The sequence below is a fragment of the Aptenodytes forsteri genome, unplaced genomic scaffold (assembly GCF_000699145.1).
Source record: "Aptenodytes forsteri isolate BGI_AS27 unplaced genomic scaffold, ASM69914v1 Scaffold283, whole genome shotgun sequence".
Taxonomy (NCBI): Eukaryota; Metazoa; Chordata; class Aves; order Sphenisciformes; family Spheniscidae; genus Aptenodytes; species Aptenodytes forsteri.
Window position 1 is genome coordinate 314,426 of NW_008794167.1, and position 13,782 is coordinate 328,207.

Consider the following 13,782-nt stretch of genomic DNA (forward strand, 5'->3'; position numbering starts at 1 on the left):
CAGAAGAAAGGGAAGGTCGCTGGATGAACACAAATGTGTTCCACACTTAACAACCACCTGCCCATCTAATGAGATTAAGGCTAATGACAACCCCACGCCACATTCCCTCGAGAGCAAGGGGCTGCATCAGCTCACTGAGCGAGCTGGACGGTAGCGGCTGCAAGGCTGGGAAGAGTCACAGCACCCAAGGGAAACCGTACTCCCGGCTCGCTCTGCTCTGAGCAGCTCTGCAAGCCAGCGGTGCTGCTGAAGATTTTAAAAACAATCTCCTGAGCCTCTCACAATCAAAGTATGGATTTAAAAACAAAAGCCTTCATGGTTTTGGCAGGTCTGTTAGCCCTCCTAGCCCTATACCCCAGTCCTCTTCCCCACTTACCTGCAGAAACCTAGCCCCATCCTTCAGATCCCTGAGTGACTCCTACACACGGGCTGCACAGCCTCAATCCTCCCATTCGGAGGTGGATGGATGGATGCTTAAGGCACCCAAACCCCTGCCCCAGGGTAGTGTTGGGGTAACCAGTATCCAGCGGTGGGGCGGCTGGATTCTTCTGCTACATGCCAGCTTGCACAAACCTTGCTGCTCTCCCTTCCTTCCCACCCCCATCACGGGAGGAAAGGCAGGCAGATAAAAATCTCTTCCTGGGTCTCAAACATCCCCTCTGAAAACCGGATCAGTCTGGTGCCTGGCAGCACCGGGTTTCCCCGTGTGCTGGCTGTGCCTTCCTCCCCTCCCCAAACCCGCAGGGAGGATGCTGGCCCCACAGCTGGGTTTGCAAATCGGCCCCAGGTAGAGCAGCGAGGTCCCAGCAGGGCAGCTCCAGGGGTCCCCCCTTACCAGGGCCAGCTCCTTGCTCTGCTTCTGCGTTTCCGTCTTCGCTGCCTCCAGCTGCTCCTGGGACTCCGACAAGAGCTGCCTCAACTGTCGAGGAGGAACAGAAAGAAAAAAAAGTCAATTTATGCACTTGGTTTTGGAGTCCTTTGGCCCAAGGAAACATTTTTATGATGCAACATCTTCTCAAAGAGCCGTGATGGCATCACTTGCTAACCGGCCTGCTGATGCCTGCTCAGAGAGAGAGATGGCTGTGAGACAGCTCCATCTCACCTGAGCCACAGAAATCCCACAGGCCACCAAGGAGCAGTGGACAGCATCTCCATACAGATCTCCTTGTCCCATCACCTTGCCTGATGGGACAGATCTCCTAACTTTAGGTGTCTACAACCCGGACCAGAGCAAACACCTCCATCTGTTTTCTCCTGCTTTGCAAAGCTGCAGATCCCTGGGGCACTGCCCAAATCCCCGAAACATGGATGGGTGGTGAGTCAGGCTTAGAAGAAAGAAGCGTTTAAGAAGGTAATGGCCGCCACACTTACGACTTCAACTTCTTTTGTGTAGTTTTGGCGTTCGGAGCTGGCTGTCTCCAAGTGATTTTCCAGTTGCGTTTCCAGAAGAGAGGTGTATTGCTTTAGCTGGATTAAAAGGGAGGAAAGCAGGAGGGGGTTGATTGTTTGAGGTCCAACACATCCCAAACATCCCATGGTCCAAGCCTGCCTTCCCCAGGGCAAGTCAGGAGATGGGTCCCGACTCAACCCAAGCACAGCACGCATCTGTCTGGCACCTGTGCGGGGACCTTCTCCCGTACCCAAAAAACCTTACCTGATCTGTGCTCTGCAGATCTGCTTTCAACTTCTCCACCACATCTTCAAGGGATTTAAGCTGGAGTTGCGACTAAGCCAGAAAGGATCAGAGAAGGTTAGTGAACGGCGTCTCACATGGACACTGAGCATCTTCCATTCAACCAAAAACTGGCCAGCGTTTCACTCCCACCTCTCCCACTTCATCCTGTACTCAAGTGCGGAAGAGACCTGAGACGCCAAAGCGGAGCTCCACAGCCTGCAGGGCAGGAGCTCCTCTTCCCAGGGAGGAAAAGTCAAACAAGCCCAGGCTGTAAATCGTGGAGCAAGGTAACAGATTTTCCCTGCAGGACTTCAGCTGGCTGCAGTCAGCTTTCAACACCTGAGAAACTGGCACCAGACTCGGTGCAAGTTTCCTACTGAAAGCGCCTTTGGTTTGGAAGCAGCAAGGTAGACTTTCCAATGAGGTGTCATGGGCTTTGCTATTAAGAGAAGCCAAGCTATCAGAAAAAGGATGGGGTTTGCATTTAAACCTGGACTGATTTTTGAAGAGGACTCCATGGTTGCTGAATTTTTTGGAAAGGAGGAATTCACCTCTTCTCCACAGAGAGGCAGGACTGCTCTGGGACCTGCCCTAGCCACCAGACGTTCATCCCATCGTGCACACCCTGCTGCCACGTCATCCCCATGCAATCCTACACCAGCCCTCAGCAGCGCTGGCGCTGCAGGAGCCAGCTACGGGCTGAGAAATCAAAGATCTCTTGTACAAGAACTCCCCCACCTCCCTGCAGCCCCAGTTAACTTCAAAATCCCATGTGATGGATGGGGAGCAGCCAGACCGTGGAAAGTAGCTTCATCTCGGTTCTGCATTCAAGAGGGAGGAGGTAATTTAAGCATGCTTTGCAGAAAAGGCACGGCCAGCCAAGTTCTCCTAGACTCCAGCTAAGCCACGAGAGCTCACAAAACACGCTCCCCACCAAACTCCTGGGCAACAACGGCTCTCTAGCAGCTGCCAGCTGGCTTTTTAACTAGGAAGAGCAGTACCCAGAGCTAGACGGACAGCTGGACCCAAAACTATGTGCAGTACGTGGCTTGGACCTCAGCTCCTTTCTGAAAGCTCAACGAGCGCCAAGGTCAACCCGGGTTTTGAGAGCAAGCCAAGTTCTTCTGAAAATGGGAGTCCAAGAGCCCTGCACGTGCTCTCCTCCTGTCAAGCCAGCGCCCACCAGGAGGGCTCAGCCCAATTTCCAAGCATCAGAGCTTGGATTGCTGAAGCGGTGACGTGGTTTCCCAACTCCCATGCCTAAAACGGGGAGCTGCAACCATTCCTCCAGCTCCACCGGCAGGGTCTAGGCACACACCAGGCAGGGAGGTGGGATCCAGGAGGAAGAGAGGCTTAGCTCCTACGGGAGGTGGGCTTCTTGTCTGCTGGTTTGGTGACAGGAGGGGTGGATTTGGGGAGAAGAGAAAGTCCCTGTGTCTCAGAGTTCAAGGTTGGCAGGAACAGTCACCATCCGATTTATAGCCAACAGCCCCTCTGCTCCTTAAGCCCAGCTCCACAAGCGACAAACCCAGGTGTGCCCCAAACATGCACCTTTTGGAGTTCCTCTTCAGACGCCGTGAGCTTTGCTTTCCACACCTGCTCCTCCTCCTCCACGCTCTTCTGCAGGTCTCGCAGCATCCCTTCCTGTTGGCAAAGCCTCAGCTGAGCCCAAACCTCCTCCAGCCCTCCCAAGCCGAGCAGTGTCAGGGCTGGAAGCTCTGGCATACCCAACACCTCTCCAAGGATTTGGGCCAAAGAATGGGTGACAGAATTAGGTGCCCCAGGTGGGGGCTAGGGGCTCCCAGTTCCTAGGCTGGCTCAACCAACCCTGGTCATCAGAGCCCTTGCTGTGCCACATCCCACCACCACCAGGAAGGTTTCCAACACAATTAGGCTGAAGAAGAGCTCTAGAAATTCAGGTTTCTCCTGTTCCCCTGTCTCACTGGCAAATAGTTTTCCACACGGGAGCCCCCCAACATACTGAGGGATGCCCACCATGAGCCCATGGGCAGTCTGGGCTGCCAGGAGACCTCTCAAGAGGTATTTCTAGTGGAAGACCAACACAGCACAAAGGGCTGCAACTTACCGTCTCTGCAAGGATAGCTCTATACTGCTCACATTCTGCTTGTAAAGTGCTTTGTGCTTCCTCTGCCTCTCTTAATTTAAGTGCTGAATCCTGAAAAGAGAGGGAAGGGATGGAGAGAGAGGTGAGGAAAAGAAACGAGTGACCCTCAGGCACTCCCTCGCCCCTCCACTTTCCAACCCTTTCACTTACCAGGGGCTCTGTTGTAATTGTCTGCTGCTTTAGCACATCCACCGTCTTCTCCGTAAACTCTTGTAGCCACGTGTCATAATCCTGAGTTTGAAAAAAAGAAGACAAGGAAGAAAAAGGACGCTTAGACATCTGTTCTTCCCATGCAGCAGAGGCTCTGCGGGGGTCTGAGAAAGCCCGTGCCCACCTGCTGCGAGGACACGGCGACTCCAGGGAGGGCAGAGAGCAGCGTCTGCTTGGTTCGCGTCTGGAGCGTGTCCAGCTGTTGGGCCAGCTCTTCCTGTAAGAGGGATAACCTGGCATGGGATGGAGGTCTTTGGCGCCTGCCAGCCAGGCTGCCAATACCGGTCCTGCTTTTCTGTGCCTACAGGGGTGAGCCGGCACAGGGAAACCAGCGAACAGAGAAAACTGCTGCCGCTGAGAACCACGAAAACGTCCCTTCCAGTTCACCCATCTTCCCGGTTCCCCGACCACGACCTGTACCGGGGATACACGGCCCTCAAGACAAACTTCAGAGAAGCTGGCAGGAGGGCTGGGCCAGCATTGCTTCTAAGAAGAGGCAGGCAACCCAGGGCAGGCACTCTGGTGGCTCAGGGAGGCTGAATGTTTCCCTTACACCACCAGCATCACCGCTACAGAGAAATGCCAGGCTCACCTTTGCTTTTGTAGCAGCAAGCAGTTTTTCCTCGCACGCCTTCTCCACCGTGGCCAACGCTTCCATTGCTTTCCAGTTCTTCTCGCGAAGGTCCTGCCAAGACCACACACAGAGGGCAATAAGCCACACATAACGCCAAAGGCCACCAGGCTGCTTGTTGGCACTGCGGAGGATTTCAAAGCCTCCACTCAGGAAAATGGGCAGCAGCCCGTCGCTTTTGTCAAGGGTCTTCCATCCCACTGCCCACGTGCGCCCCTTTCTTCTCCATCCTTGCAGTGGCCCAATGCACCGCATCACTCAGGCAGTGGCCTTGAGGGAGCAGAGCAGAGCTGGATGGAGGCAGGAGCTCCAGAAGCAGCCCTCAGGATGCCTAGAGCTGCCTGGAGAGGACACAGGCCAAGTGGAGGGCTGCAAGGTTGCCTCCACACAACTGATACCACCTTGCAGTAGAGGGTTAAGGAGCAGAGGAACAATGAGGTGTGAGGGACCCCTGCTCAGGGATTGCCTTGACCCTGCTGGGGTAGGATCTTCCTGGCTTACCAGGTCCTAAACCTCCCAAGGGAAGAGGGGACAGACACCTCCACCCAGGCAGCCCATCGCCTGCTGCAGCCCATCAGCTCGGGCTACGCAGCCTGCCGGGGGGATTCCTGCTCTCCAGCAGACAAGGTAATGCCTCCAGTGCTCCATGGGGCTGGAAGAGCCTCTGGCTGCACCACGGAGCCATTGGTAGCCGACTACGATGGGTTGTCATTCAAACCCCGGAGATCTGGGTTTTGGAGGAAAAAATTGTGAGCAGCAAAAGCCGAGCCTGGTTCACTCACGTACATTATTTTTCGTCTTCTGTTGCTCCATCGCCTCTCGCAGCTCTGTGGCTTCCCTTTCCAAGGATGAGAGCTGGTCCGTCTTCTCCTGGAGCCTGGAAGGGCAGGATGCAGGAGTGAGTCTCAGCATCCACCTCCCTCCTGGGCAGCAAGCTGTCGAGAAGGGGACCACAGCCCTTCCTATCCCGGTCTGCTCCGGGATCTACACACAACAGGAGGAGGAGGGAGTGGGACTAAAAACCATGGCCATGGCAATGCTGGAGTGGGATTTCATTTTCTACCAGTTTATCAGCAATAACAAGCAAGCGAGTAGCTGGCTGGCTGTACACACAGGACAAGAGGAAGAAGTAACCTGATCCAAAGGCCAGAAATTCCAGCTTACACAACCGGGACTCCTCCCGACACACTCCTGTCCATGGCTTGTTGGGCTGAGATAGCCGACAGCTCTGCATTTTGAAAGCACCATCCTACTGCCTTGAGTAACCATAAATCAGGGCTGACAATTAGATGCCCGAGAGCCTGCAGCTTCCCTCCACACCCTCAGATCCACTATCTGCCCTGAAAGGAGCCTCGGCTTGAGCAGACCAAGGAAGGTCCAAGTCCTTGACAAGAACCACCCAAGTCTCTTGGGGCCCCAGGACAACTGAACAGCTGCCCTCCTTTAGAGGAATGCTGGATGCTTGCTGGCAGTGGAGGCATCTGAGAAATCCTCCCCCATGCAAAGCCTGGGCCTTCTTGGAGGTGCCCAGCATGTGGACAAGGGGCAACAGGCATGAGTCGTGACATGGGAAACTCCACTTAAATGCCAAGGAAACCTTTCTGCACTGGGGAGGAAGAGGTTGTCAAACACTGGAACAGGGACCCAGAGAGGTGGTGAATCTCCATCCTTGGAGACACCTGGAAACATCCCCAAAAAGCCTCTGCTGGTTGGTCCAGCTTTGAGCAGGGGCTTGGATCAGAGACATCCCACCCCCAGCACCAACACCACCAGAATCTCCTATTCTGCAGGACCAGTCAGCCTCTGTGTGCCTGCCAGCAATTACAGTCTCACTTCAGAATGGACTGGCTGTTATTTGGGGCCAGCACTGGAGCCAATTAATATTTTAAACAGCTGTGTTGGCCAGGATTGACCTTGTCTTCCCAGCTTCACAGTCCCCAAGCCTGCCTAACAGAGAGGGTGGGAAGCCTTCACCCACAGGGCTCAGCGCCCAGGGAAGCCTGGGACACACGGACAGCAAGCTGGAGGTGCTGTAGCAGTCTCCATGTGCACCTGGACCCACCTTGACTGCAGCTGCTTCATTTCTGCTTCATTGGCTGCCTGGAAGAGAGAGAGCACTTTCGTTACCTGTCCTAGGCACGTGATGCAGGTCAGCCCTTTCTGTGGCATCCCAGAGGGGATCCCAGAGCAAAGATAACACAGGTCTTGTGTTAACACAGTGCAAAAACACCTGCTTGAGCGGTGTAACCCCCTCTCCTCCTCCCACCCCAATTAAACGAGCACGCGACCTGCAAGTCTCTGTCTTTTTCTGCCTCCCTCATCTGGCCTGCCTCCAGCAGAGCTTCGATGGATTTGATCCTCTCCAGGAGCTTCGTATTCTCCAAGCTGGCACCCTGCAGTTTCCCCTTCACGTTGTCCAGCTCCAGCAACTTGCTTTTAACCTCCGCTTCGGAGCTCAGCAGCTTGGCCTGCAGTTCTGTTGGAGGAAGGGGTGAGAAACATGGTAAGGTAGGTGCCAACAAATTTGGAGGCTCCCCACCCACCCTGCCCTGCCCAAGCAGGACTCTTGGCCAAAGAAGCCTTGGCCGTGGATGCTTTCAGGAGGCACAGAAAGGGCAGGCAGGGATGCAGGACAGCATAGGAGAGAGCCATTGGAGTGGCATCCTAGGGTAGGACCACGGACCAGTCCCACGTCTTGCTCACACCGATACCAGGCAGCCTAACTCATCCCTGGGTCTACTTGTCCTGCCCCGACCAGCCCCACCAAGCACCCAGCCCTGAAAGCTCCAAGTCTGCCCCACAGCTCTCCCTGCACCGATCCAAGGTCCTCACCAGCAATGCTCTGCTGCTGTCCTTTAGCCTTTTCTGCGTCTGCTAACAAGCTTTTGTAGCTGGTCTGGGTTTTGCGGAGCTCGTCGCTTACTTCATCCAGCCTCTTCTGCATCGTCGCCTCCACCTCCCTTTGGGAAGCCTGCACGGCAGGAAGAGAAGGCTTTCCGTAGCGTGCCAGGCACCCAATTTGCCAATTTGAAGCAAAGCTCCGTGTGTCACATAATGTTATTTTTAAGCTGTGCTTTCGGGGGTTTAAGTCATCCTTCCCCCGCACTCCCCCTGTGCATGAAGCATCTTGCCTCGCACTTGCGTTTTATCATTTGCCAGCCCTCAAGTGGGAAGCAGACAACACCCGAACGTCTCGGTTCTGGGCCAAGGCCATGGCCATCCTCCCCTCTGGAGAGCTAAGCTCTGAAAAACCTCTTAAAGCCCTGGTCCTAACGCACAGTCCCAGCCCAGCAGGGAGAGGTACTGCCACGGTGCTTAGCAGGACAGACACCCAGCCACGTGTTTCCACACGCGAAGGAATTTTCTGTGCGGTTTGGGCCAGGGAAGACTTTTTTTTTCCATCTTAGAAAGCAGTGAGGAAGAGGCCTGGCCAAGGCAGGCGCTTCGAGGGGGAAGGCAGAGGAGGAGGACGAGGACCGTGCTGCAAACCAGCAGCTCTACGGGTACGAGTCGCAGCCTTGCAGATGGAGAAACGTTGCTTTGCATGGAGGGGACAGAAGAAGGTAAACCAGCAGCCCTGTCTCTGTCTGAGTGATGCTTCCAGAACCACCAAGAAAGCAGGACTTCTCTGGTTTTTGAGGACTTGACCCCGTATCCTCAGCTCAGAGCTCCAGGTGTTACTGTGGCGCACATTCTCCCTAGCACCTTAAACACATCGCTGGCTTTAACGTCTTCCAGCTAGTATGATTTATTTAATTAGTATTAAGGTGTGCAGCAAGCTGACAGCCCTGGAGAAGTTCTCCTAAAAGCATGCCTAGAAGCTGGTGTTTTGAGCCAGGAAGGCAGCTTCTGCCTTCACGCCAGTTGCGTGCCCACATCACCCTCCTTGCTCCTCGCCTGCAAAAGCAGCAGGGGCCAAAACCAGCCCACCAAAAGGAGATCTGCATCCCCAGGCACCCAAAGAATTAAGAATAAGGGTATCGAAGGCCCCTTGCTCTAGGAGCACCTCTACAAAACCATTTTGGCATGCGCAAAGGTCTCCACCACCACAGCCCCTTCGTAAAGAGGCCAGAGCAATTCAGAGACCACAGCACATGCAGGAGGGACACATCACATCCCTTACCCTGTCTGCCACCCCTGGGGGAACAAAGTGCAAGTTCTTGGGTCAGGGGTTCCCAGGATCAATGCTCCCAGCCCCCAGCTTAGCCGAATCCCAGCAGGAGCACTGCCGTCCCCCCAGAAGATGCTCTTCCCTGCGTGGGTACAGCCTGCCTGCTGGCAATGCACCACTGCTCCTCCACTGACAGCGTACTCAGAGGCTCTACTTGGGAGGTGTCCTTTAAACACCCCTAAAAACCCCAAACCCAGCCACACCCTGGTGACAACAAAAAAGCCACAAGCTCCACCTCCTGCACCAAGGAGGGAGAGCAACAGACTTAAAAACAGCTGAGTCGAGAGACAGCACCCACGTCCACATGAGCACAGGCTGGCGAGGGCCAGTGGGTTTCCTCTCTCGCTTTAGGGTACCACCCAGCAGCGTGCATCATCTAGGCTACCCGCCACACCTTCACACCAGGCTCGTGAGCTTCACAGGTGAGTGAGAAGAACAGCTTCAACCAGGGCACCGTGCTCCCTGGGCTTTGCTGGTGATGCTGCACAAAAAGCGCACTGCATGTGACAAACTAATGGGGGGGAGGCAATTAAGAGGTCCATGAGGCAGCTTGCTTTCCAACTGTGGATGCTCATCTCCCTCCAAGCTCTTCCCATGGCCAAGTCCACGGATCCCACGCAATTTAGCCACCCGCCCCATCTCTGTGAGGGGAGCGGGTTGGCTGGTGCCTGCCTGACCTGCAGCTGCTCGATCTGCTTCTCCAAGGCCACCGCTTTGATCTCCCAGCTCTTCTTCTGCTGCTCCTCTTGCTGCAGCACCTCCGATTTCTCAGACAGCTCTTTCATCAGCTTGTTGCACTCTTGCCGTAACTTGGCCAGCTCAGCGTTTTGCCTGCACCAACAGAAGCAGGGTTATTTTAGCCCGCAGGCCAGTCAAGCATCTCTGATGTTACCTAGGGAGGAACACATCCTCCTGTGGGCCTGATACAGGACTTGAAACATCTCAATGGTTGTGTTCGCCTGTTTCTAGGGCACGCCTGGTCCTTCAGGGAGGGGGTGGAAAGAGTTGACAAATCACTTTTCAAAAGCCGCGTTTCAATCACAGGAGACATTCCTTTCTCATGAAGTAGAGGACGCAAGGATCTGTGTTCCCAGACACAAGAGGAAGCACTCCAAGCAGCTGGAGTCCGCTCTGTAATTATTTGACCGCTGTTAATCACCAGCCATTTCAGACTTTCTATAAAAAGGAGTGTGAAATTCTTCTGCCTAGCTCCTATTTGTTCTACATGCACCGGGCAGGTCTCGGTTCTCTGCAGCATCACTCCCATCAAAGAGCCAGCTGCATTTCTTTTGAAGTTTGAGAGTACGAGCTCCCCTAAGGGGGGACGTGCCATGGCACCTTCTGGTCCCCTCTCCCCCCCTCTGCTGCCTGTTGGCTCTAGCATCAGCACAGGTGGCCCCAAAGCAGAGAGGGTTTCCCCTGCCCTTCCACTTGCAAAGAACATCTTTGTTTCCCCTGCCAGTCCCCCAAAAGCCATTTGGCAAGCTCTTCCTCACTCCCTCCTCTACCTCCAGCTAGTTGGGGTGTCTGTAGAAGCACCTTCAAGAAAGGGGATGGCCAAGCCCAATGGACAGCCAACCCCAAGGTTTGCCAGAGGGCAGCCCCAGGCTCTGCCCAACGCCTCGGCCTTACTTGCTCTCCATCTGGCTGGTGGCCTGGTTGAGGGCATCCCTCAGGATGGAGTTCTCCTGCTGCAGGCGAGCCAGCTGTGTGTTGGGGCCGTTCTCCAGCTGCTCCTGAAGGGTCCGGATCTAGAGGAGTCCAACAGGGGTTAATGCTGCCGCCTGCCCCTTTGCTTTCCCTGAAGACCACATGATAAGCAAGAGGCACTGGCAACACAGTGGGGTGTCTACTGATGCTGACAGCCCCCAGGGATGTGACATCCCATGAGGATGCTCCCACGTGCCTCTTCTCCCTCGAGCACCATGGTCCAGGAGCATCGGGGGGTCTCACCCCTCCCTGAGGCTCTGGTCCCCTCGCACATCTCAGTCTTCTCCAAAAGACCACGCATCTGCCACCAAAAGCCACCTGGCAGCCAGAGGAGGAAGCTGCAGAGCACAGTGTAGGGCTCACCTTGCCCTGGAGCTGCTGCGTTTCGCTGACATGGTCCTGGTAGCTGGCCTGCATGCGTGCCTGCACTGCCGCAATCTCCCGCTCGCGGGTGAGCAGCTGCTCCTTCAGCTTGCCCTCCACGGCCGCCGCCTTGGCCCGCTCAGCCGCCAGTTCCTTCGAGGAGAGAAGTCACCCAGTTAGTCCTCAGCGTATGAGTTTCCCCGCTTTAAGGGGATGCGAAACCGGTGGCCTCCTAGCTCAGAAGACTTAGAAGTTCAGCCCTTTCGGAGCTGCCCCTGTGCCCAGCTATGCCATTTAGCACTTACATTTCCTCCTGCATTTTGTTCTGGGCTCTGTGGCCACTGGATGCCACTGTTGTTCCACATTGGGCCAGCTAAGAGAAAGGAGTAAGACAGCCCAGAATTTTATTCCCGCCCCACCCCAGGATCAATAACATCACATAAAGTTGGGGCAAAGCAAGAAAATTAAAAAAAAAAAAATAAAAAACCACCCTCCACCCCCCGCTGAGGCAGGGATGCTCTGTTGGCCGGCTGGGCAACGCCATGCCGCTGCCCTGTGCAGTCTGCACAGGCAGGGGTTTAGCACAGCACCTGAGTGCATGGGATGGCTTTGCCCTCTCCTGCCTGCAGGCAGATGGACTCGCCGCTGCCGGGTCCTGCCGGCTGCAAGGCAGGAGGTGCTGAGTCCAGCGTGGCCGGGGTCTGTTCCGACTTCAACACCCAAAAAGAGGTGGAGGCGGAGGGCTGAATTGGGGATAGAGCATGTAAATAGGATCAGGTTCCTTAAAAATGGACGGATCAGCTCCTTCTCAGCTCAGGGGATCCGGGCAGAGATGAGAAGGGATTTATTTTCCACCCTAAAGCAGCAGAAAGCTGCAATCTCTTACGGGAAGGGCTTTCCCCTGCTTCTCCTGCAGCTGCCAACAGGTGCTACCCTGCGGCTCTTTGGGCTGGTGGCCTCCCTGGGCTGGATCAGGCCCGGGAGAGGAGGTCAGGCGGGGGTCTTCTCCCCTTTTTGGGGAGAAACCAGCAAATGGGTGAAGGACCCAGAAAGCCCCTGGGCTTCACCTCCAAGGGGGGCGAGATGCAGGGAGCGGGAGGCACACCAGTGTGACCACGACGAGCAGAGCCCACGCCGGGGACGCCGGGAGGGCTGCGCAGTACTTACCTTGCTTAGCTCCCGCAGCTTGTTTCTGGCAGCAGCCGCATCCTCCTGCTCAGCGGTGAGCTGCTTCTCCTTCTCTTCCAGCTGGCGTTTCAGGACAGCGACTGGGTCACCCTTCTGCGTGGCCTGCCAGCGGGGCGGCACATCAGTGGGGACCACCGCCTCTGGACCCATCCCCATCACCCCACACGCACAGGATCCTGCCCTCTGCTCCAGGGGAAAATTCAGCTCCATTCTCCGGGACTGACCCTCGGGGCCAGCCTGCCTGAAAACATGCCACCTTCCCTCCCCTCCGCACCTCCCGAGGCTCGGCAGAGCCCCAGCAGCGGGTGGCCACGATGGCGCTGGCAGCCCTACCGTGTGCCAGGTGTCCTGGACGATGCCTGCTTTCTCCGTCAGGATCTCGATGAGCTGCTGGGCCTCCCCCTCGCTGAACACCATGCTGCTGACTGTGGACACGAGCGTCTTGTAGGGCAGGTAGAGGGGCCCGTCCGAGTCCGCAGGTGCTAGGGAGGAGAGAGGAGGGATTGGGACTGCTCGAGCCGTTGGCAGAGCATCATCTCAGCTGGCTTCAACCCCACAACTTCCATTTCAAACCAGCATCCACCCAGGTTTCCACAGTCAAGTTTGATACCTCTCTAAGTGAAAGCAATATGAGAAGTGCTGGAGATGATACTCACCACACGTGTGCTTCTTGAGCCAGCTGTCACCTCTGCCTGACTCTACTACTGGTCCCACCACCCTGCCACCATCCTCCATCAAACTGAGTGATTCCCGGCAGGAGCTGGGCATGCTTTGCCAATGCCAGGGAGCAGAGACATGTTAGGCATCAGAAGCTGGACCGCACCACAATACAACCTTGCTGGGGGACATCACCCCATGCAGCAGTGCCAGTGATGCAGAGCGCAGCAAGGTCATCTCCCACCTTTCACCAGGCAGGTTTGTTCCAGCTCTTTGCTAAGGGAACGGCACGACTCCAACCGTTCCCCTACACCTCTGCTAACATGGGAAAGCCAGATAGCATCAGCGACCATGATGCTGTTGTAGGACCACAGTGCACATGGTCACGAGGGATAGAGGGTGGCAGGCACTGGTTTAGGAGTTCCTGTGCAGTATCTATGGCCCAGTGGGCTTATTTTCCTAAAAAATCCCAGAAGAAAAAGCAGTTTGGACACCAGTAGCTCCAGAGCCTCTAGCCATTAACACCAGGGTCTCTTGAACGCAGAGGTCGGAGCCCCCAGGCAGCAAGGTCAGAGAAGGAGGAGGAGGTGCTGCAGGCGTCAGAGCAGAGATTCCCCTGCAGCCCCTGGAGAGGAGCCCACACTGGAGCAGGTTCATCCTGAAGGACTGCAGCCCATGGAAGGCCCCACGCTGGAGCAGGGGAAAGGTATGAGGAGGAAGGAGCGGCAGAGAGGAGTTGTTATGGACTGACCACAGCCCCCATCTCCCTGCGCCGCTCAGGGAGGGGAGGCAGAGGAGTTAGGAGGGAAGGAGTTAAGTTGAGCCTAGGAAGAAGAGCAGGGGGGGAAGGTGTTGTTTTAATTTTGTCTCTGTTTCTCATCTATTTTAACTGGCAATAAATTAAATTAGTTTTCCCCAAGTTGAGTCTGTTTTGCCTGTGATAGTAATTGCTAAGTGATCACCCTGTCTCTATCTCGACCCATGAGCTTCCCCATCTTATTTTCTCCCCCATCCTGTTGAGGAGGGGGAGTGAGAGAGCGGCTGGGTGGGCA

At 55.6% G+C, this 13,782-nt stretch overlaps 1 protein-coding gene across 2 annotated transcripts in view; it reads right to left on the reverse strand.

The window, feature by feature from the left end:
- The window catches only part of RRBP1 (ribosome binding protein 1), a 21,410-nt gene that overhangs the window by 3,991 nt on the left and 3,637 nt on the right, over positions 1–13,782 (reverse strand). For both annotated transcript variants that reach the window (XM_009281434.2, XM_019472622.1), the window contains exons 2-18: positions 12,407–12,555; positions 12,053–12,175; positions 10,886–11,038; positions 10,445–10,563; positions 9,490–9,643; positions 7,474–7,612; positions 6,930–7,117; positions 6,704–6,741; positions 5,428–5,518; positions 4,603–4,695; positions 4,135–4,227; positions 3,951–4,031; positions 3,762–3,851; positions 3,227–3,319; positions 1,655–1,726; positions 1,372–1,467; positions 836–919 (exon numbers count right to left, since the gene is read on the reverse strand). In XM_009281434.2, the coding sequence (XP_009279709.1) occupies positions 836–919; positions 1,372–1,467; positions 1,655–1,726; positions 3,227–3,319; positions 3,762–3,851; positions 3,951–4,031; positions 4,135–4,227; positions 4,603–4,695; positions 5,428–5,518; positions 6,704–6,741; positions 6,930–7,117; positions 7,474–7,612; positions 9,490–9,643; positions 10,445–10,563; positions 10,886–11,038; positions 12,053–12,175; positions 12,407–12,555 (1,856 nt within the window). The remainder of the gene's footprint in view (positions 1–835; positions 920–1,371; positions 1,468–1,654; positions 1,727–3,226; positions 3,320–3,761; positions 3,852–3,950; positions 4,032–4,134; positions 4,228–4,602; positions 4,696–5,427; positions 5,519–6,703; positions 6,742–6,929; positions 7,118–7,473; positions 7,613–9,489; positions 9,644–10,444; positions 10,564–10,885; positions 11,039–12,052; positions 12,176–12,406; positions 12,556–13,782) is intronic.